The sequence below is a fragment of the Meleagris gallopavo genome, chromosome 4 (genome assembly GCF_905368555.1).
Source record: "Meleagris gallopavo chromosome 4, MGAL_WU_HG_1.1, whole genome shotgun sequence".
NCBI lineage: Eukaryota > Metazoa > Chordata > Aves > Galliformes > Phasianidae > Meleagris > Meleagris gallopavo.
The window spans coordinates 60,298,483-60,323,756 of NC_139407.1; the positions used below are offsets into that span (position 1 = coordinate 60,298,483).

Here is a 25,274-nt window from a genome sequence, read left to right on the forward strand (position 1 = left end):
CAAGACAAGCCCCGTGTCCTCTTTCTTGCATTGCTACCATGAAGACTATTTCCATATATGGCCACTGGACCAGACAGAGCCTAGGACAGGCAGTGCTGGGTGGCTGGAGACATTGTTCTGCATGGGGAGCAGTGCTCCCACACAGGGCTGCCCCTCCAATCCAGGCGATGCAGGGATGCAGAATGCACTTCAAGCCATAAATCTGAGCTGGGTACTGTTTAAATAATTTGCCATCCAAAGCTGCAAGCAGGAGAGAAAAGGAATGCTGTCTAGTGGGGAAAGCAGGAGATGCAGTCTCAGCCCTTCTAAGTGCCGCTCTGAGATTTGCTACAGCTTGCATTTGAGATTTTAGCATAAAGAAAATGTATTCCTGAGAAAGCAAGCAAATAGGATACTTGTGGTTCCTTATTCATTGCTTTTTAAGAAAATATTATATATACAGCATCTGCTTTTTTTAAAGTACATCTTTTCCCCACAATGCCAGTCACACAAACCCACTGGTTCACGTGGCTACTGGCCACCTCCCAGAAAAGACAGGATTCTGCTGTTCTGCCCAAGTACACCAGAAGGGATCTTGCAGGCTGTCACAGCTTTCACATGCAGCTCAGCGCTCTGAGCCTGCAGGTTCTGCCATCACTGCATTGCACTGGTGATGAAGTGCAGAAAGAACCCAACCTGACTGTGCCAGGACACTGTGCACACCTACAGTTACTTGTAAGCCAACAAACACTGTATGGAAATCAGTTGTTCTCAGCATGCATCTCCCTACTGAATTTCTACTCAGTTTTAAGGTACAATCATTCAGCACTTGACTTTTCCCAGTCTAAAAAATGGAGATAATGACAATGTTAGGGAGCTTTGCTTCAGCCAAGAAAGTAATGCTTGAAGTATTTTGAGATCTTTAGCTGGAAATTCCCATAGAAAGTAAAAGCAGACACACAGTGTTTACGGTTACAAGCTCAGTTTTCTGCTGATTTGAACTGGTAAACAAAGAGCTATGCCAGTAGTTTATTCTTCAGTAAAACTCAGTCCACATTAAGACTGAAGCCCAGAAGCCACTTGGCCCTCTCACTAAGCTCGATGTAGTGGGGGAAAAATAAGAGGTTTTCTAAGATTTTCACAAGAGATAACATGCAATTATCAAAGATGGAAGTTGGGTAGGTTAACTCAGCAGTCTCATGAGGAGCAAGATAGCGTCACTAAATGACACAACTCTGATTTTCTTCTATCTTTGGGATGAAATCTCTCTTATTACAAGCTCAGGACAATGGCAGGTGCAGATACGAGGACAGATACATTATGTGTTCAATTACAGATCTTGAAGTGAAGAGCTGCTGCACACCATAAACTGAAGAAAAGTTAACCAAGGGTGTTTACCATTAGGAAAAAATGAAAATAAAGGACAAGATCCAGAAATGATTCATAGATTAACTACGATGCATGGTAGATAAGTGGTGAGTGATAAATCAGAAGTTCATTTTTGCAGGAGGCATCTCTAGGAGGAGGGGAAGGCCTTGGGGCCAGACACCATGACCATTTCCTTCTCCTATTGGTCTTCTACAAGAAGCTGCTTCAGAAATTATTTCTTTGGTGTCCACGTATTTATAACATTAAGAGCTGTCTTTTGGGGCTAGTTTGAAGGCTCTGCACAAAGAACATATTCATCTGTGTGAATGAAGCCACTAAACAAGCATCTTCTTGTAATCTTCTTAGTAGTCCTTTTATTTCTAATGTAGCATTTCCCAGGGATGCTCACGAATAAGTGGGTAGTTTCCATCAGTCTGTTGGATGTGCTGAGACAAACAGGAAGATTTAAGACCTCACTTGACCACAAATGCACAAAAGTGCACACAGATGCTCATATACTCCAAGCGCACATGGAAAAAGCTCATGTATGGGTCAGAGTGTGTAACTGCATACATTTTTTCATGTACATTTTTGTGGGAACATTTCAGGACTCAAGTTTGGAAATTTCCACCACTTTATGTTGTACACGGTAATACTGCTATGATCTCAGCTGTAGCCTGGATTTTATACAAGTTATGCTCAATGCTCTGCAATCACGACAGGCTCTTTGGTGACATCAGCTATCTTTTTCAGCAAGTATTTGTTAGCTGGTAAACCTGAAACTCCCTTTGTGGTTTCCAGTCTAGACTTCAATTTGCACGTTTATCAGCTGTTTTCTTAGTGTCATCTCTACAAAAAAGGCCTAAAGTATTCTGCATTTATTTCAACTCTACTTGTTCTAATGCCCCTTGCCTTTCAATAGGTATTCTAAAATTATTTGCTTAAGCAAATGCATTTTATAGAGATTACATCTGACTTTAAAAAGATCATCTAGTTTAGCTTTCATGGGAAAATCTGGCCTCCAAATCCATTTTGAGCTTTTCAGGCTCAAGAATAAAGCTTTAACTTGATACTTGCATACAGATTTCTTCATGGGAACCTGTCGTTCCCAAGCAATAACCTAGCTCCACTGGCATGTACGTATTCATAAAGCATCAGTGACAGAGAGGGCGTGTTATGATTAAAAACTAAGGATCCAGAGGTCCTCTGCATAGTGTAAAAATCTGTCTATTTATTACCTACAGAAACTACAATCTTCACAAGCTCACTGTAAGGGCTGAAAGAGCAAAGCCCAAGTATTTTCATAATTAAAAAAAAAAATACATTTTTTTCATACCTTTTAAAAAACAGAAAATAAATAATTTTATTTTCTGAGGAGCCATACTTCTCAAAACTGTGGAGCTGTTGCAAGAGCTGCACAAACCACTGTGGGTTAGCTGCTGGCTTGCTATTTGTGTTGTACAGATCAGAGAGTACGGCAGCAGCACTGAGAACCTGGAAGCTGAGCATACAGTAGCATTGCCATGTTGTTGGGATAGTTTCTTTGGGAGAGCTTTGCAGCAGGAGGAACTAAATAAAGTGCTGTCAGACTGTCTCCACGTGCTCTACAGATGACAGCATACTGTACAGCCATTCGACCTCAGTACAACTGTGCCAAATGTGTAACTGCACAAAACCTTTTTTCTTTTTTTTTTTTCCTTAAGTAGCAGGAATGCATCTGGGATATGGGAAAATCTAGTACTGTTCTCTGTGAAGAAAGTTTTATGGGAAAAAAAAACAACAACAAAAAAAGAAAACAATTTTTATGAAAGAAAGTCTGATAACTGCCAGTGTATTCAGCTTTACTAAACCCAAGTTTAGAACAAGGCAGGAAATAATGGGACAGTTACTATGATCTAACTGAAGTGGAATTCCCTCAGCAAAGAATACGACTGATGAATTTATTTTCATTCCCATTCATTCCTTTGAATTTGAGGTGAGTTAATAGGACCTTCAGATGGCCCTTTGTTTTGAAACTTAAAATACTGGTGTTAGAAGACACCAAAAAATAATGATTAGTTTACATTAAAAAGAGAAAACAGAGTGCATTTTTTAAGACAACATGCAAACTCCCATTCAAAACAAAGCATGGACATCCCGCAATCCCCAAAAGGTATATTCTAATGTTGCAAAATAGGAAATTACAGATTAATTTTCCACTTGGTCAGTTAGCCCAAAGCAGAGCTCATACCTCTTAAGCTGCATTTTCTCTCTCCTCCCTTCTACAAAAAAAAAACTGTCATCAGGAAATTCCTATGTGTTTAATTCAATTGTGTTTGGAGAAATACAATTTATTCTCAGCAAAATAAGTACCATATAAGGTTAGATCAGAGCACAGCATAGAGAACGCCCGATCGGCCTTATGCATTTAGACTTTCAACATGCACTTAAAAGGCTGGATTTAAAGGTCTTAAACCAAGCCATTAGAAGTGCAGTGGTTTCCCACACTACCTCACTGAACTCCATTATCCATTATCTGAGACTGACAAAGTCCAGTATAAAACTGCCACCCTTGCATCAGAATTTTCCACATTTTTCAGAGATCGCACAGAAAGGTGAAAAATGACAAAATCCTGTTTCTCAGAACTGTCTTTTCCAGAGTAAACTGCAACAGAGGATGCACTGCTCCATGAGAATAAGTAAACTTTAACTGACTTCAAGGATCTGAATATTTTTTCTTCTTCCTGAGCAATTCAAGCAGGTACCTTCTCGGAGTTATCTCTTTTATAAAAAGATGACTGTGATGGTGGTATTTTGCAGTTTTGCATGGTAGCCTTAGCTGCTATGTTGATGGACAAAGAGCATGCTGAGTGCCAGCTTTCTTTACCTGAGGGAATCTGAACCACCAAATCTTTCTGGAGAATGAGCTAGAGATAAAAATGGAAGGGAATTGTCACCTCCTCTCTTGGTGCCAATTATTGTGCTGTTGGCAGTGAAAAGCACATGCACCCACAGCAGCTGTGTGACACTGAGCTTCTGGTTGCCCAAGGAGCTGCCTCAAGGCCAGACCTTTAAGTCTGGATTTCTGCAGTCTCAGACTGGCTGGAATTTAAGTGGTTACCCCATACCTTTAGCCACTGCTCCGCCTGTTCTTTGCTCTGTACTGCCAGAACTAGCGCATCCGCTCCTTGGTGTGAGATTTTCAGTTCATGTTTCTTCTTTTTACTGTCTTTGGGGATGTAGGTGATGCTGCAGTCATTCAGGAGCAGCTCCATCTGGGGCTGCTGGTCCTTAGAACTTTTGTAGCACTGTAAAATGTAAGGAAAGGTCAAAAGTTAGATCTCATCTTTCTGAACTTTGGAGGAGAGCTGTTATTATATAGAAATTCTATTTTTAATATTTTCCACAGACCCTTTACCACATACCATGGAGCTTAGCCAATGCTGGCTTCACATTTCTCCTTCTCATCCTCTTTGTAAAGAAAAATTGCTTCCAGACCATCATTAATAGAGATCTGCTGTTGCAGGACAGGTACAACACATGGAGGGCATTAAGGATCTCTGTGTTATCTTCATGATTCAACCTTGGCCTCCATCAGGTATGGAGAGGGTGATTTTGGATGTCTGCTCACAGGTAGCATAGAACATGCCTGTACAGTTAATAAGTTTCAAGCCCAGATGCTGTGCCTGCCCTCTAGCACCATCAAGGCAAACCTACATGCTGCCATCACTCAGGTACAGACCTTATTCAGCTGCCCTTTTTGTAAAGATAAGTAGCAAATTTCCACAGTGTGGAAAGAGGGCAAGACCAAAGGACTGTAGTTTTTCAACTAATTCAGTTTCATCATTCACTGCAAAAAATCACACGAATGTTGGTTTACTCTATAAGCTTCTAGCTAAAACTATATGAATTATACTTTTTTTTTCTTTTCCCTCAAGAGCAAGTGCTGTCAAAGAACAGCCATTCCATGCTGGATTACTAATGACTTAATCTGTGTTTGAATTGATGACTAGAACATGAAGAGTTCCACACTATGTCACTTGTCCTGCTGACTGAGTTCCTATTCTCCTAGCACATCAGTACAGCTGAGTTTAAGAAAGCTGCCAGACTGCAGAACAATGTTCAGCTCTGTATATGAATCCCAAGTAATTTTATATACCAGTATAAGTTGGACTTTTACTCATACAGATAAGCATGAAGGCTAAAAAAAGTATATGGTATTAAACACTGACTAGTATATACACATGCAAAATATATGTATAAATGTGAACAGAATAAATGCAGAACTCCATATTCAAGCCATGATGCAAACTGTCAGAATAGTAGCTCTTAGAAGGATATCATAAATACTCCAATTTAGGCTAAACAAATACAACCTAACTTTCTGCAAACTACCCATCATCTTCCTTTCTCTCCAAGGCTAATTAACTCAAAATTTCTCCCACTTGGTCACAGCTTTTAAGGTCGTAATTGCAAAAAACTTAAGTTTTCAAGCTATGAAACCTAGAAAACATACAACAGTCACTTAAAGAAGCATTTAAAAGCATACAGATTCCTTTACATTAATTTAATTTTTTTACAGTTATGCATTACTAAAACTGAAGTATTTATATATTAGGTAACTTTATGTGAAAAAAAAACAATTCTCTACTAAGTCTTATTCTTAATGTCTAATTCTAATTAAAACATTTTTGTTTTTTGATTAAAGCCACATTTATAATGCAGGCAATTTCTAATCCCTCAGAACATATATTTGTTTTACTTGCATATCTCATAAGTTATATCTCCAAGTCCTCCTTCAAACAATAAACCAATCTTGTGTAATTTGGTCATTAAATTCCTATTGGGATTTTAATTTTCTTAACACCCATTACAGAATTAATGAAAGACAATCCCTATAAAGAGAAAAATCTTTGCAGACCACACATGTGGCTATAGGAAAAGAGAAAAAAATAACATATTTCTCTATAGAACAACAAACATAATTCTAGAAGAAATACTGTGTGACTTCTGAGAAAATTTGCTTCTTTCCCTTTTTCTTCTTTCTTTTCTTCAAGCTGTAATTGTATGGTCCTGAAACCTGACTTGGTTCTGTTATATGTTGATAAAAATGTTGACTAAAAATAGTGATGTTGCAACAACATGATACAAACCAGATCACATTAAACATTTCTTTGTGGATACAAGCATTAAAACCTCAGTAACCATGGAAAATGAGCAAGTGAACTCCAGCTAGATTTCCAGAAGCCTCTTACCCAGCAATCACTATTTCATATCATGATAGTTCCCATAAAGCCAATAACTGTTAATGTACTTGGAAAGTGAACACCCCTAAGCTGTCCTGTACTTGTGTAGAATACTGAGGTTCTACAGAAAATTTTCTATCACATGTTAATCAGCTTTTAATCCTTGGGATAGTATTGTATTTACTAGTTACATAACTAGCTAGACCTATCGCAAACACCAGACTGGAAGATTGGAAGGCCCCAGCTGATACGTTACTATAAGCCTCAGATTGCTTTAAATATCACAGAAATGAATCTCAATTAGGCCTTCTTTACAACAAACAAAAAGACTTCTATAAGCTGACAATTTACTAACTTTCAGAATCTTTTACTGGTGCCTCCAATCATTCAGAAACATGACAGATTTGCTTAAGAAACAAATATATCCACTAACAAGTGGATGTATTTCTATAATGCAGCTGTGCATCATGTGAATACTACATCTGTAATTACTGCAGAACAGATGGTGAAGGTTTAGTTTAAAGTGTATACATTACAACAGCATATGCTGCCAAGTGAGTTCTCAGTCTAACAAGGGACTTTTCTCTCCAGCAGTCTGATCCAATAGTTCATACACAAAGCTCCCTAAGAGATTTTTGGTCCACAGGGAATGAAAGATTGGATTTATAGTTTCAGCAAAATTTTCTCCAAATGAAATACAGTGAAAGCTAATAGGCTAGACTTTCTTTCCTACATCAGGGAACTGACTGGGTTTAAGAGCAATAAAAGTCTAAGTGGTTACATGATACGCTTATAATTTCAGTAGTTTTCAGATTCTTGGGTAAATCATAACCGAACTTGTTGGTAAGGTTACCGTAGACTTGGCCACTGTTTGCAGAACTTACTCCAAAGTTAAATCTCTATAAAAATAAATACATAGTCTAAAAGGTAGAAAGAAAATACAGGCAGATAGAAATAAGAATTACCAGTAGTTTGTTTTCTTTGATAACACACAGTAGTTTGGTCCATTGCCCGAATCGTTTCTTTCTAAGTAGGAAGGCACAAATTTTGGCATCCTTCACCAGATCCATAGAAGCCTCCTCAGAAGGCCACTGATGTCTCATTTTCTTCCCCTTTCCATCCTCTTCCTCTTCATCATAGGATTCATAAGAGCTGCTCATAGCATCCGAGTCATAATCTTCAAGAAAAGCGTGAGAGTGTCAAGTTAAAACATTTAGCCATGAAGTGTACAGAAATAACTGAAGAGCCCAACAGGGTGCCTTTTTAAGCTAAGGCTTTTGAATGTCAAACTACAGTTTCAGTGCTTAGTAATATCAGTACATTAAGTTAATTAAATAAAAGAAGTGTTTCCATTATGAAATTTTATAGGAGACGGAAGGTGTTGAAACCTTGTGAATTTTAATTGAAAAACAAGCTGGGAATAAACGGCTTTACTACCTTCAAAGTGTTACCTGGCAGATACTTTCATCATTTGTAGTGCTTTTACAGAGAAAACGTCTCAATCTCACTGATTGCAGAATGCAGAATGTAGGCATAGAAATGTAAATATTAATAAAGCATATTAAGAAATAAATACCGCATATGACAAAGGTCACAAGAATAAATGTGGGGGTACTATCTACCTGTCAAATATATCTTGTAGTTCACAATTACAGCACCTGCAGAGACATGATTAATGTTGGATAGATGATGATGTTCCCTGAACCATGGATTCTGCTCAAGTTAAAACCATTCTGCAAAAATACTTCTTATTATGTGCTTAGTTTAAGTAGTTAATCCTGCACCAAGTTTCATGAAGTAGTGGCAAGATTCCTTTCTAATTATGCAATCTTTGCTTAGTCCTTATGTTTTCAATAAAGCAGACAGCTCTATAGCAGACCCCTCTCTTAAAAAACTAATTTTCTGTTACTACAGAGCCCTCATTTCCACCATGCATATTTAGTTGATTACGTGGGTATATATGAAGCCCCTCAGATAATTACTGCGACATGAAGACACACTTGTTTGCCAGTGGCACATGGAGAAGTGAAGAATCTTCCCATGGAGATGAATTGCTTGGAATATTTCCAGTAAATAAAATTTCACCCAAATACTTCAAGGAAGAAAATCTCTCATTTGCTTTAGCTAGGTACTTGGGACACAGCCTGGGACATAGGAAAGAGACCCACGGCTCTTAGGATCAAGACAAGGGACTGAATTGCTGGTGAGCTTATTGTGTGTCTGTCCCAACCTACGTGTAGCTGAAAACAGGATACACCAGAGCCTCCAAATCAACCCCAGATATTCTGATCTCTTTGTAGTGGCAAGGAAGTGTACACAATAATTTGATCTTCATTTAAAATAGAAGTTAAAAAAAATATAATGAGGCTACACTCAGAATTATAATTAAGATCTGAAAATGTATTGCGCACATGTACATGTGAACAGACTCTTAAGGTTTTGAAGGGGGTGGTGGGGAGGAAGGAAAGAAATACAAAAATCCGGTAGGAAAAAAAGAAAGTGAAAAGCATCTGTCCAAAATAAACTGTTTTTGGGTTTTATCAAATCTAATGAAGTCTGAATGACTTTAATGATTTCTAGGTATAGTATATAGTATGAAAGTTTCCTTGCTACTAATGATATTACAAAAATACTCTGTAGGAATATTTGCTTAAGATAACTGCATCTATCCCAACAGTTATTTAATAGTTTATTCTTCTATTTCTTATACCTCCAGAAACTTGCTGTTACTGTCTTCTTTATCTCAGCAGTCTGATTAGCTATAGCTTCTATCTTTGGTTAGTACAGTGCTTTGGTGGCTTACTTTAATAGTCACATACACTAGGTTTTGTGAAAATTTTGGGTGTAGATAAATTACTGATGATATATTAAATTTAAAAACAACTTAATTATGGAAGAAGAGTGGATGATTTTTAATATAAATTAAAAGCTAAGGACATAAGAAAATTAAGCAAAATCACAGCAGGGCAGTGGCACTTTTGCACTAATAAGTTACTGTAAAAAAGCTTTAGATGTCTGGATATATATACTAACATTTATGGAAATATTAATGAAATTTGAAGGCTGATATACTAAATATTCTTATGGATTTGGATGGTTAAGTACAAAAAGATATCAGTTTCATACTGTGCCACTTTTTTTTTTTCTAGGTGATCCTTTTGCCATGCTATTAATATCTGTGCTATTAATATTTTCCTGCCTGAGTATGACTTTTGTTTAATAACAAAACACAAGTCAGCAGCTCACCAGATTGCAGGGTATAGCAGGACCACCCTGCAGAATTTCAAGCAAGGACGTAAGAAGAGAAGTGATCCTGCTGCCCTAAGTTCCTTCATTTACTTTGCATTATATGAATTTCCTTCTTATCTTGAATTTCCCAGCAAATTAAGAGCTGCCAGCTAGCTTGGTTTGGTTTTTAATGTTCAGAGCTAACACACAATGACAAGCAAACTTCCCTGTCACACAGTGTATAATTAGTGTTTTCAGGTGATGCCTATGGAAGTACTTTAAGGACAGAAATATTATTTTATGCTTTTGCTTTGGTTCAAATAACAGAAACAGCAAAAAATGCAGGCAGATATCCCTTCAATCTTTGGAACACACAAACACAAAATGAATAAGCCATACACAAGTATTAAATTATCTCACCCAACAAAAAAGAGTAGCAAAAGGGAAAATCTTTGCAACTTTTTATTATAAAACACCATGCATACATTCTCATTACTATGCTGTCATCCTGTCTCGTCTTAAGTGCAGTGAGTCTGCGTAAGTACTGGAATTTGATAGAGAGTATTCGTGTGCTGCCAATGGAAGTTTTAATGGTCACCTGGGGGACTAGCCTATGCCTTTTGCACAAAACAAGTAGTTACTGTAACACTGACGTGCACTAAACATGGCTTATGGGAGCCAGTATAAATGATGTGTCTCTACATCATCAATCAATAGAAATTGTGCATGTTTTCAATAATTACTCAGTTCAGAAAAGACAATTTTTTGCTTTTTATTTGTACACTTTAGCAAGTAAATCAGTGCAATAGGAGAATAACAATAGATCTGCATATCAAGACCAATTTCTGAGGCCTCTACATTTACACTATCAGTAGTTTAGTGAATAGACAATACTTAACTCTGGACCCCTGGTTCGAACGTCCCCAGCACATTCATACTTCAGATATGCCCAGAGGACCAATGAGGACCTTCTGCCTACAGCAGCAGTTGAAACATCAATGTGCACCTAACTTGGAGCTCCAGATTTACTTTCTTCTAAAAGGAGCCTGGTTTGTGCAGATCAAAACATTTCTGCGTACCAAAACAACGCATGGTTGGTGAGGGCAATGAAACTACACTTATAACATGCAACGACAGCACCAACAGAGATATAACTGTTGAATTCTAAAAAAAGCTGAAAGACACTAGAATTAGCATTCAATTGCTGCGAAACTAATCTGGATATATACTACTCACTGGAAGTGATATATTCAGGAGCCTTCCCAGGACTAAGTGGCACTGCCTCTTCATAATAGCCTTCGGGAAGGGAAGATGTTGGTAATGGTGGAGGCCCATTATCTGGTGGCTAAAAGAAGGAAAAAAAGAATAAATGAGAAAGTAATTGAAGTAATTAAATAATAACAAGGTGTTAAAATAAACATGGTCAGAACATCTGCTCATGATCAGCTCATAAGGCTGGTTATATATTATACATACACACACGTACATACACAGAGTCACAAGCATACCCATTCACTTTATATACCTACCTATATAACTATTTCTCACCTCAACTATCTCTAAAGTCAAGGCTGTGAAGGAGTTAGATTTTGTCCTTTGAATAAGATGTATTCTGCAGAGTAGCAGGTTTTAGGAGAAAAACAAGTCTAAATCTCAAGCTTAATTATATGATGTTATAATTAAATAATAATAAGTAGAGGTTGAGATTAGAAGCAGGGAAGTGACTTAATTATGCTTCAAACCTTTACCTCCGCTCATAATAAGGAAGCAGAACCTTCTCTCCTGTACTCAAACTGAGTCCTTTGAGACACGATATGATCCAAAATGTTGAAAAGATATAGTTTGCTAAGAACTAGAAACTCAGAACATCTCTAGGAAAGAGATTTATGTGCATAGGCCATGTTACCCTGTTGAGGCTTATTTATTAGAAATCTGTATCTAAAATAGTTCATATTACAGCAGCAAAAAAAACCCTTTGGTTGTACAGTTGAGAAAAGTTGAATCGACTGGGCTGGTAGACATCAAAGAGTTAACTTAGATCATGTTTTAATGATGCACTGTGTTTTTCAATAGCAAATTAATTCTTAATATAGATATTAATTCTTTACTTAGAGAAAACTGAGCAACAAATAATGAATAGTTTGGAACATCGAGAAACTATTATATGATAAAATAAATATTTCAAATACCAGGTCAAATTCTGAAATGCTTCTTTTCTAAATATAAACCTGTTTTAAATTTAAAGCTGACCAACTGCTGGTATGTTGATATAGTAGCAAAGTAAATTTAGTGCTCTGTGACTTCTTCCGTATGACTTTACTGTTCTATTTTTTTAGCAAAATACAAAACTGCATTTTATATAAATCACACAGATTTGCCATAAGTTTTCAGTTTTACATTTTCATATTGGAGGAAATCATATAACAGAACCATAGAGTGGTTTCGGTTGAAAGAGACCTTACAGAACATCTCGTTCCATCCCCTGTTACATAGGCGGGGTTGCCAAACAATAAATTAGTTACTAGATCAGGTTGTTCAGGGCTCCATACAACCTGGCCTTGAACACCTCCAGGGATAGAACACTCAGAACTTAAGTCTTTTTCCAAAGCCAGTGGTTTATTGCATTATTACAAAACCGTAAGTTGTAAGCAATCTTATTTCTGCAGTAACAGTTTTTCAATAAATTGTCATGTAATGAAATAAATGTGTTTGTCTTCATTAGGCTCAAAACTCAGGGAACAGAGATATCAAAGTAAGAAACTAATCAGGTGGGCTCTGATCATGACCAGATACAGACACTTCTGGAATACCATTCAGATCACAGGTGGGCAGAACAGTCAAGGAAAGGCACAAAGCCTTTTTGCACATAAAACAGGTGAAGACATAGTGACTAGATTCCTCTTTTGTTACAGATCTAAAGTCATCTGAAAAGAACTTGAGCATTAATAACATGACATTGTCTGCCTTTAAATTATTTCTTTGTCACTTTCATCTCTCTGCATTTCAGAGCCAGACACGACACTGACTACATGCCCATGCCAGACACCTAATTCTCAACTAGAAGATGATGATTACCAGCCCAAGGATGCTCTGTAGTTAAATTTATATACAGTAGGTTATTTCATCTCACAGGTAGATGCTTATGAATTCCCAATGGCGCAGAAAGAAAAAATCTACACTTCAGTTTATTGAGAACTAATTTGCCATCACGCAGCAGAAACTTCCTTATGACCAATGAAATGATTTGTGACTGACACAAAAATTCTTGGTCAGACTGACTTTCAAACTAATATTATTTCTATATCAAATGATATAGGCATTGAGTATGTCACACTCAATTACAGATAAGAGAAGGAAATTACTGTTATCTACAGCGTGAGTCAAATGAATTTTCATCAGAGACCAGTTTTGCTAGAGTAATTATCTGTCAAAGAAGCAAAACAACGAAAAAATGCAACTTTTAGTGTAATTTCCTTGTAATTCTGTTGAAAAACACAAATTGCAAATCTGTGCATCATGACAACTAAATGGGTCTTTCAAGGTTATCTGCTGCTGTGCAACGGGTATAAGAGACATTAAAACATGCTTTGCGTTAGTTAATATTGAAATATTGACAGCACATCATGAATTCTGCACAATACACCAGCACAAATGAGCTCTGTGTGGCCTGAATTGTTAGACACAATAGAGCGAACTGTCTCAAGAAGAATTTTCATTTTTATTTATTTTTTATTTTCTCTTTACAGAGCCTTGCTCAAGTGAGTCATGGTCAAGGTTCCTGGAGCAGTGCAGATTCATATCACCTCTTTCATCAGACAGATACATTAATATCTTGGTCTAGCCCCAAACTATTTTCCTTGTCAGGTGTATAAATGTTATATGAAATTCCTATTATTATTAAGCCTAATTCACCCAGGAAATAGCCATCCTGAGTATCATACCAATTTTAACCTGACATCACAATGAAGTTTCAAAGCTATCCAGAAATGAAGAAGAGGTTCCAATACAGATCAGGAGAAAAAAGAAAAAAGAAAAAGCTTGTTTTTAGACAAAATGTTATTCAGAAAGAAAGAAAAAAGGAAATGAAACACAAATGGTGCTTGTCTGAATTCGACCCTGTTGGAGCACCGTTACTTCATGCAGCTGGGGCAGGCTGTGCTGTGCAGCCAATGTCAACACAGATGGAATCTATTGGTGAATTACCCAGCCCTTAGTTCTGAAATGAAGTTTGCAGTGCTGCCATAACAAAGTTGAAAATAATTATTAAAAAATATTGTATTTTTGGAAGAAAAAAAAAAAAAAGAAAGATTATTAGGAGAAACAGAAACATCCAACATTAAATACTTTTGATTAAAGCAAGGCAGCTTTCTTATTGAAAGAAAATCCAATTGATTGAATACAAAACGAAACTGTCTTATGCGAAATTGTATCATAAACAGCTACATCTTTTTGAGTGCTATGGAATTTGTACATCCTTGAGCATCAAGAAAAGTAAAATGTGAGCATTCTGATATTATTTAATAATATTTATATTTGTTGCATTGCTTATTTTTTCAACTTGGCAGTTCTTCAGTGAAAGAGCTATGGTGAAGTTATGAGTTAGGAGCTGGAATAACTCTTGACTGAATAACTTTTAATTAGCTTAACGAAAAATAAAAAGTCCATAAGAACACTAAACTATTTACATATTACATATAAGGATTAAGTCTCAAAAAAACACAGAACACATAGTTTGAGTGGTATCAGGAGGAAAAACCTAGCAACCTGCACAAAAGGCATTAGTACACATTTTTACTTATATTTTTTACAACAGCCACAGGGAAGAAAGTTAAAGAATGCTGCCTTTCAGGGCAAATAACTTTGTTCAATCACAGGAATAAGAACTGAGTTAGAAAAACACTACCATTATTTTTATGTCTGTGGAGGAAAAGGGACAAAGATGGGTGAGATACTGTTGCCCAGAATAACACCGGTGATGTTGAAACAACAGATAAAGGTGTCTGACAGGTGCTGGGCCTGAGAAAAAAAAAGAGCAATGCTTTTCCTGAAGCCAAGAAGTAGGAGGGCTGATGATTACACTGCAGAACTGAGATCTCTGAAGACACTAAAAATTGGGTTGTTTGTGGGATGCCCAACAACAATTACAGGAGGCACTGCCAAGAGCAATAAACAGGTATTTCTAAATAAGCAGTATTTATCTGCATATAAAAGCTCATTTTACCAGTCAGTATGAAGAAGACTTAGTGCAGATATTAGTTTTGTGGCTTACTATGGTTTACCTCTCCGCCTACCCCTCTGTGTTAATCAGATCACAAAGAAACTCTTTCTTTCTTTATCCCAGGAGACCAAATTCTTAATTTCCCCCTTCCGCCCAGGGATTACAAGACAGGTAGTAATGTTTTTAGGGATAGTCTAATACCTGCTGAGGATACAGTGGTATATAGCGTGCAAAGTGGTATGAAAGGCAGAAGAAAAGAAAGGTCATCCTCCAGAGCCTGAGATTATAAAATCGCTTTACACCCCAATGAAGATGTACACTATGCAGGAAATAGGAAGAAACACTTCAATTTATACAATGATTCAGGACTTGGACTTCACTTTTCTGTGAAAAGCAGCAACTTTAACGGAAGTAAACACAGTTGATACACCCAGTTCCACAGCTGTGCTCATACATGTCATTTGATCAAGCCCAGCTGGGCAGTGGGGCAGCTGCTGTGTTACCCATCAGTGCTGCAGAACATGTGAAAAGCAGAAAAGCAATGTGAGACTGCAAGAGTGCATAATAAAGCTATTCAGAAGCCAGAAGGCAAATGTGGGATGTCAAGAAGAGACTGTGACATATGCACGTACCTTTTGTATTGGGGCAAGCTTCTAAGTGACCCCCCTACAACCCCATCCCCCTGGAGGGGGGAAGACTAATCCCACTATCCAGATGTTAAAAAAAAAAAAAAAGATGTCCAGAAGGGAAGGTGAATTGAGAAATTGAGTGCCAATACAATTGGAAAACTGACTATACATTTCAACTAGGGTTCATCACACTGCAGTAATGGCTGAAAAGTGGGCATCACTACATGTCAGGCACTTGGAGTTGGTGTGAAAACTGTTACATAATGTCAAACTCACTCACTAAGGCACTAAAAAGAAATTGCTGTTTATTGCCAGCAAATGAGGACATGGATGGCCCAGGGATATATTCAGGACAGAAATGCTGACTATAAGGAGCATTAAGAGATGTGCAGAAGTGAAATACTAACCTGAGCATGGACAAGCAAATGCCAAGAAGAATGCTCTGTATTCCAAGGTTATTAATTTCTTGAGTTGTTGGCTGGACCCTAAGAAACCAGGAGCCAAATCATGTGATAAAGAAGTCTAACAATTCCTCTTTTCAGTGTCTGAGCACATCTGACAAAGGACAGTAACCAGCCAGCCAGATAACAAACAAATGTGGCTAACAGGAGTGCTAAGAGGCTCTTATAATTGTTTCCAAGACTAAATAAGACTGAATTACTACTACTAAACTGTCAGCCAGTGGCATTTGCTAGTCTGGAGTTCACAGATGCAGAAAAGAGATGTATGTGCTCAGAAGAGCTGACAGGAGCCAGACTGCATGCTAGAAGAAGTGGCTACTAGTCAGGGGATGGATATAAGCATAAGTTTATGTGTTTAGGGTGATCCTGAAAAGATTTAAGAAAGACAAACAACAAGGGAAGGCACAGTGTTCCAAGCAGTGTCGGTTTATCTGAAACTGCCCAGGAACATGTCTGCTGATGCAGGAGTAAGTGTCTAACAAAATCTGCAAAAAAAAATATACAACATGATGATGGAGAAATGATCTGAACAGACTTGCTCACATTTAAAGAATGAATCAGGGTTAGTATGGCTCCACATTTTGTTCTGAAGACTGTCTGGAGAGCGCATATACAGGAAACAACAGGAGCAGAGGCACTTAACTAATTTGCATGTGATTAATTTGGATTTAATTAATATTTAATATGTTAAATAAAACTGAGAGGACTGAAGCACATAATGCACCACAGAAGGCGTTACACTCAAACTCTATGGAAGACAGAAGTGAAAATAAACTGACGACTCCTTGGAAGTAAAAGAAGATCTAAGGAATAAATTCAAAAGCAAAAAAAAAAGATCCAGAAACACAAACATAGTATTCCTGTTCCATTACACAGCCATTTGGAAGCGTCACTTAGACAAAACAATTGAGCTGACTCATATCAGGCAAAGGGTCTGGGTGTATCAACAAACGGTCTTTAATTTATGGTAGGAAAGACTTCCATGCATATTAAATGAGAAAGATGAAACCAAATTTAAGTAGCATGAGGCCCTCAGTCAAAGGTGGTTATTCTGGCTCAAACAGCCTGTATTCTAGGAGCTTATAAGCTCAGCCAGGTACCTGGCATGGCTGTGCAGACCAGGCAGCAGGGTGAGAAAAGCAACACCCCGTCCACTGGAATGATATTCTCTAAGAGCATCAAACAAAAGCATGAGAAGACTTTGGTACTTACTGGCCTAATTTCTTTGCCAGGTATTTACGTACAGCACGCTAATAAGCATCTTTAGGAAAGCAAATAGGCTTAAGTTGCACCAGAAGAGGTTGGATATTAGGAAAAATGTATTCTCGGAAAGAGTGGTGAGGCATTGGAACAGGCTGCCCAGGGAAGAAACATGTAGATGTGACACTGAGAGACATGGTTTAGTGGGCATGGGATGATGGGTGATGGTTGGACTAGATGACCTTAGTGGTTTTTTCCAGCCTTAGTGATTCTGTGATTCTGTTAGATAAGGTGCCTTTATGAACAAGTACAGCATAGAAAGAAGAAATCAAAAATCTGAGAACACAAATGTGAGTACGTTAGGAAAAAGAAGTGGGACAATACACTATCAAAGCTATGGCATTAGTAATTTTATAGCTGTCCTTTATAGAGGTCACATACACAAACATGGAAACTGTTCCACATCCAAACCATGCCCAGGGGACCCCTTTCTGGTGACTACTGGTCAAACAAGATTATCAAACTACAGCAAATGAGAGACATTGATATGGGAACTAGTTCAGGAGGATGAATTTATACTTCAGAAATGAAACTAAGAGAGCCTTTATTAGACATAATGCAGAGAAATGGAATCTGGGAAGAGTGTGATTTAAGATAGATTTACCAAAGTTCCCCTTGCTTTTGTTTGCCACAAACCTAAATGCACATTTGAAAAGATTGTTAAAACTAGCACTTCTTAATGTTTGTTTGTTTGTTCAAATAATGAATAATGTGATTGATGATGCATCACCTTAAAAATCCTTTTGACTTCAGATCATTTTTTTCTGCTTCAAGGACACTGTCTCCTTTCAGCATTTTTTAATAAATATCTGAGAGTAACATCAGACAGGCAGCCAGATAAAGAGTTTGTCAAGTCACATCTCCACCATAGGAAACTCATTTATATGAAACACTCCTACAGTGTGACTGTGTGTGTTGCAAGAAAGGGTTTGAGGAAGATGACCTATCCTTTTGATTTATATCTACAGGGGTTCTGGCATAATGCTGGACACTTGTTGTGGTTAAATAATTATTAAATTGTCAATATTCCAGGAAAAACAAAACGTATATCCAATTTTACTGTGAAAATTATGCAAAAGAGCTAAGCGTGCTGTTCGCATTTGATTTTCTTGGATGGCACAGTGTGCTGAAATCACTGACTGTCAGATGTAATACGGCAACCAAATGCTTGGAGGCTAAGAGTGTTCTGTCACTGTCATGCTGTGGATAATTTATGCCAGTATTCTTCTGATGCATCAGAGCAGCAGGATGTACTGGATATCGTTCTGTTGCCTCAGTATTTCAAGGTAACTTAGCAGTAGTGCAGTGATGGGATCCCAGATATTAAACCCCAGCAGCACTGTGAGGGGTATCACAAAGCTCTGCTGTTTCTCTGAACCCCCCATCTAGCACTACCTCTTGCCTGTCCTTTCAATGCAGAGATGCATCATAAAACTAGTGCTGATTTGGAGAGTGAGAAAACAGGTGAAAATACACAGGTAAGAAGACTCAAGAACCAACTCAACTCTGTTTCACACAATGATCTCCTCTGCTGCTGTCTCAGGCAAAGCTTCATTAGCTGCTAGCCCTGTATTCATGCTAGCAAGTACATATTTTCATTTGTGAGTGAGTGGAGTTGACTTCTGAGATCCCACTCATGCTCACATTCTTCACCTGTAGCTTTTACTTTGCTGGCTGTCTGAAGGAACTGTCTGCAGGGAGGACTAGTTCCATCTAAGCCTGACACAAAGTCTGATATACCAGATACAGGCAAGGAAGTGTAAATAGAAAAAAAGAATTTCTATGAGATCATGTGATTTGTGCTTTATTCCAGTGTATGTAAAGTCCAACTTTGTCCCTGGATTTAAAGACCTGATCCAAAGCCCATTGAGTCCAGGAATACACTCTGGGCTTCAATGCATTTTAATAACTGGAGAATTCATTTCAAATATTAACAGCATGTCTCTAAATAAAATGAATTTTATTATCTTTGTTCACAGACTGATGAATGATAAAAATGATATAAAATTCAGCCTGAGCAAATATGCAAGTCTATTTACAGATCTGCAGAGGAAACCTTGCACAGCACCTGCCCACACATAATTCTGGCTGCTGGCACTACTTTAAGAAGGACTGAATTCCTTCCCACCCACACGTCTTTACATAAGTAAAAGCTTAAACATCAATTCAGACTAAACATTTTTCAATGCACTCCCCGGAGTGCCATAAAAAGGAACAGTGGTGTAAATGAAACTTTAATTTCCATCATGTTCAGTAACTGTTGTGCTAAAAACTTAGATTTTAAAACAGTACTAGTTTATTTAAAGTTATTAATTCCTACTTCCAGTAAATTCCTGTGTTCCAGCAGCACATTGTATTTCTATTGGAGACTGAGACCACCACTAGATATTATTCAGCAAATGGAAAAGTTGTGCTGAATGTGCTGAATGGCTAATTAAACAAAGTGCCATACAACACAATTTCCAACTTGTAATGTGAAGAGGGGCATCTTGGTGCAGAATTTCCTATCCTCTGGTGGGCCCAATGGATTTCTTTCTCTGGAATGCGAAAATCTGGTCTATAAAAAGTTGCTATGAAAGGCAGCACATTACTATCACTGAATCACGTAATTATGTACAGTTTCTATAGAGACTGGCAAGATACACATTATTAGGAGCCCACTGATTAAGGGTGGACTGAAAATCACCATGCAGGAGTATTAATGAAAGAAAAAATCAGATCTCGGACACTATCACTGATGTCAAGTCTAGTGCTAGAAGAAAGATGATGCAAAAGTAGCTGGTCATATCTAATAATAGTAAGTATCAAACAAAGAAGCATCTAGCAGGGAAAGGTTTCCAAGAAACAGCTAATGATCTGTTTCATTACCTCAACATGACTTCAGGGTAAATTTTTAAACACTCAGATTGGGGTCTAAGCTTGCAACATTGTCCAAAAGTCAAAAACTAGAAGGTCTGGCCTTCTGCTCTGGCTCCACCTGGTCTTTCGTGGGAGAATAGTAGTCTGTCATCTTTTTCACAAATTATGTGTTAAGTGTCTTAAAATAAAGTCACTCATAACCTGTATTTGGATAAGGAAAGACAGTGAGAAGCTGGAACATTTTCCTGCTGATCTCAAAGTGGCACTAACAACTGAGGTAGAGGCATGAACCACAGCAGCCTGATAGCAACACTGGAACTGCAGGAATAAAAATCAGCATCCACTACCATGGAAAAAACAGCTCAGCTTTGTGACTTCATTGAGATGAAAGTGCCCGCCTTGTTACTGGCAGGTCAAGGAGGAGGGTCATGTCTAAACACCATTTTGCCAGACTCAAAAGAATAAGAACATGCTCCAGAGCAGGCAGCTTTAACTGTGGCAGCTTCCACATTAATCCTCACTGTATATCAGAACACTATTTTTGTTTCTCTGAAACTTAAACTGAATATAACTCCTGCAAAAAACTGCTGATCTACTGAACCTAATTCATGCTTCACAGCATTTCACCCAGTGCAGCTGTACTAACTTCAAGGGAATTTACACATTAAAATGAGAAAGGAGAAGTAGGTTTATTGTCTTTAAAAAAACAACTTGAATCTTCAGAACCAATTTATTAAACTGAATCTATTTAAATACAAAAGAACAAGGAAGTGAATTGGCTTGAGCTTATGAAATCTACGTGTCAAAGTCATGTGCATTTTGCATAATTTTTCTCCCTCTCATCAACCATTTCCCTTGTGATTTATGCTATATGCATCTTGAATTAAAGAAAAAAATAATCATTTTCAGGCACTGTTAGCCATGAAATGGATTCCCCAGGTTTCACTGCATATTAGTAAGATTGTTTTCGCATCCACTCAAATTCACGCGTAATTATTTTTTAGCATCCACTTGAAGTGACTCTTGCTACCGTATGTATACCAGCTCTCAATTCAGATGTTTCTACCATAAATATTCCCTTTCTATAATACTTCTTTGTATTAGGTGGAATTTAAAAAAAAAAAAATCTTGTTCCAGGTCACAAACCAAGCGCTGACAGCACTTAGGGAGAAACTATGATAAAGACATTTTACATAAAATCCTTGTTTGTTTTTAATGTGTTCTGTCGTGTGAAAGTGTGTAGCATTATTTGCTACCAAAAAGGCTTATTAAGAAGAGCTGACCAAGAGTTTGATCTGACAAGCTAGTTCTTATGTTCATAAGATGCTATTGGCTTGTAAACTAGGTAAGCTTCTTCTACTGGGTGGAGATGTAATAACAGAGTAACACATTAAAATGAAGAACAATGTGTTCTAGTTTTGGTGGGTTTTGCCCTCACCATGCACTTCACTCACTTCACATTAATGAATGAAGGTCTCCATAGTAGAGCCTTTGATTATCCTTACCAGTGCACAATATTTTCCACAAATTAATAAAAACATAGATAATTTATCAATGTTAGGTCTAAGACTACATTCCCCTTCCAATAGGATAGACCATTATTTGTATATGCCTCTCTAAAAAAAGATTGCAAATGTTTCTTCAAATCTACTCTAAAGTAGCAACTGAGCATTCACAGAGGAGAATGAAAACTTGTTGACAGTTCATTTCTTTACAAGACAGCTGCTCCCAACTGCAGGAACTGAATCTGCAGACAGTATCTTTGCTATAAACATCACCAAAAACTTACTCTGCTGCTTATTCTGCCAGGAATTTCCTGCCCGAAGACTGAGCACAGAAAAGCACTAAGGATTCTGTGAAAAAAATGAAGCATTCTTCCTGTACCTTAACGCTTTACACTTTAATTTTTCAAGAACCAAAAAGGAATCTTCTCATAAGACTCACTACATTGAAAGCAGGTCCTTAAATCCTACAAAACTGGCTGTGACCCATGGGCTCAGCTAGGGCAACAATCTCCACAAGACTGGGTGACTTCTGAAGTTAAGATTAAGTTGCTCAGGCTTGTGCCACTCTTATCTTGAAATCGACAAAGACTGGGATTCCACACTTAATTCACCCTAAGGGATTTTTTTTGTCTTCTCTTCTGCAAGTTGAACACAATTCTCTTAACCAGATTGGTTTTCCCTGGACCTGCAGGCTCCTTCCCCTTGCAACCATTCCTGCTACTGCTTATCACAAAAACATTCTCTCATATATATGTTGATATACCTAAATTAACACTCACCAGCCACTGCTGAGGTATTTCTGGCAGAGGCATTTGAGGAGGTGCTGGCAGGCTGTTGACGACTTCTGGTTTCTGCACATGCTCTTTTATTTCAAAACCTGCAGAAGAGAAACGCAAATCGCTTAACACTTTGGTGGATGCAAATGGGACATTTTTCTATATGTAGATCATCATCCACTGGAATCTGGCATGCAGTCCTGCTCACAACCTGCCTCCCAACCCTGGTTACTGAGGAAAAGCTTGAAGAATGCTGGGAATTCAGGAATTTAATCAAGCACAGCAAACACATACTTACTGTATATGATAATGACATATATGATATTTGGATCAACAAATACCAGACAGAGAAAAAATGCACTGGAAATCATGCTGAACTGCCTACCCGTCTGGAACTGAAAAACCTAAAATTCAAACATTGTCAGGCATGTATCACAGATAAAACCAATGATATGAGGAAGATATCACGCTTAACACTCTGAAGAGTCTCAGCAGCAACATACAGCAGATGAAACAGAGTCTACTTCCTTCCTCGGGAAAGCCACCAGTTCTGCTGTTTCTGGCACAATAATTTAAATTCCATTCAAATTCACTTCACAGGAACATGGCATTGTTTGTTTTTCTGAATATCAAGGGGAGGGTGGATCCCAACGCTCTGGCAAAAAAATCAGCCGATGGGACAAACCCTACTTACTCCTAGACTGAATTAAGTTCATGGTGTTTAGTTAAGTTTTTAAAATGTATATTTACATAGTCAAATGGATGTCTTTTGGTCAAGATCATGTAATTCTCAAAAATGTAATTAATGATTAAACATTTCTTGTCATAATAACTCAAACCCACTGGCTGTGAAGTCATAGATTGAAAAATAACACTGATAAAATAAACTGTCTCTAAGAGCCACAGATTCTTCTTTCTTCCTACAAATCAAGATGCAGATTAGTCTTGGGAAACATTCCAATTTTTTTTTTTTCACTTTTTTTTTTTTTTTTTTCAATTTTACTTGTTCCTCCTTATGTAGGATGAATTCATGTTCCCATGCTTTCCGTAACAACCAAAACTCAAAGGACATTTTACTGAAGAAAAAAATACATATATTCCAAGTGGATTTTACTCACTCTGTAAACCTAGTTTTCACTCAAAACTATGTGTGCGCTAGCAAGAACCTGCTATAATATTTTCATCCTTTTAACATATTGAATCAAAGTCCATATTATAAATTTCTGACATGAAGGCCCTTTAAGGGAAACCAGCAACAATGATGGTCATATTAAATGACTGAATCCACTAACAGCTCTTACTCCAAAATCAACTCTTTGTGCCTTTGTCTTTTAGAAGGAAGTCTGGGTTTCATAAAGAAATGCCAAGTGTTTTGTTCAGACCTATAGTACTTTGGGCATGCCAAGATCCAGAAGAAAAACAAGGTTTATAGTTTTGCCGGCTCCTGAAGGTCACCACTGGTTTGGACATGCGGAAGGTTGAGGCCTGAAGCCACAACGTGAAGAGTACATCTGACTGGTCCAGCTCCCTCTGATGGATATTAAGTGAAGGGAGTGGTGTGCATTTAGGAGATCTAAGAACACAATGTAAAAGATTTCTGAAGATTTCTCCAAGACTTACTGAAATGAAAGCGACAGTTTAAAGTGCTTTACTGAAACACAACCATTATAATTTCCACACCTTTATGAAGAAAAGCGTAATTGTTGACTTCCAGATGTTAGAAAGAATCCATTCAATTCCCAGCTGCACTGACCCTTCATTACCATTCCCTGTTGTTCTTAAATGGCTTACTTCAGCAATTGAAATACACTGTTGGATTCACACAGTTGATTTTTCCAAATGCCTATAACGAGCCTGAACTCTGCACCGACCTTGGGCTGTGAAACCGTGCCAGCGATCCGCGAGCTCTCATGGAGCTGTGTGGGTGGAGTAAAGCAACGTTTTGAAAAACAGACTTGGAATGACAACTCAGCTTAGTTACAGACTTCTGTGGGCTTAAGAGTCTTTTATTGCTCTTAATTTTAATGAAGAGATGAATAGTTTCAAAGGGATGGGAGTACTGAATGTTACAGCTGATAAAAAAAGCAGCAGGGTCATCTCTGTCCATCTGCATGACTCCTTCTACTGTCTCACAGCCAATTTAAGCCAGCACAAGATGGCTCTCAAGGAGGCAGCTCACTCCTTTCCTGCCTGAAGCCTGTCCTGCACCAGCCTCTCCTCCTCTGTGCTGGCATAGGCATGTGTGTGGCCTCAGGTTGAACCAGAGCTGGTCAGGAACAAACCAGTAAAAAAAGCAAACAATGCCTGTGCTAGCAGAAAGGAAGCAGCAACACATGATGAGCAAGAATGAGTAGCCTGGGGATACTAACAGGATGCTTTTTTTAGAGGCTGTGCTGGCTTAAACTCTATTTAAACTACAACTCCTTAAACTAGGATATAAAGTATAATCCTGTGACTTCTTGCTTAGCTATACTTACTTGAGCTATAGGACATCCTCTAATTAATTCTTGCTTGAACTACAGCATACCTTTTAGCAAAATATTACATCTTGAAAAAATGCCAGCAACAGCATGCAGACCTTACTAAGTTCTCCCATTAATTCGTATCTTCAGTGCTCAAAAAAATGTGCTTTATTTCCACTTTGAAACAAACATCCAGCCATTGCATACTGCTTTTTTGCTGTGTCTAAGAGCACATTTGCAGTCATCCCTTTTCTACATCAAGATTAATTATGATTCATCATTTAGGGTAATTTGAAGGCATATT

At 37.8% G+C, this 25,274-nt stretch overlaps 1 protein-coding gene across 12 annotated transcripts in view; it reads right to left on the minus strand.

Annotated features, from left to right (window-relative positions):
• The window catches only part of AFAP1 (actin filament associated protein 1), a 114,976-nt gene that overhangs the window by 33,073 nt on the left and 56,629 nt on the right, over window positions 1-25,274 (minus strand). For all 12 annotated transcript variants that reach the window (XR_014883230.1, XR_014883229.1, XR_014883232.1 and 9 more), the window contains 4 exons: window positions 22,512-22,609; window positions 11,037-11,145; window positions 7,538-7,749; window positions 4,455-4,634 (listed from right to left, as the gene is read on the minus strand). Coding sequence is in view for 8 of the 12 variants with exons in the window: in XM_085223532.1 (XP_085079658.1) it covers window positions 4,455-4,634; window positions 7,538-7,749; window positions 11,037-11,145; window positions 22,512-22,609 (599 nt within the window). In the remaining 4 variants the exon portion in view is untranslated. The remainder of the gene's footprint in view (window positions 1-4,454; window positions 4,635-7,537; window positions 7,750-11,036; window positions 11,146-22,511; window positions 22,610-25,274) is intronic.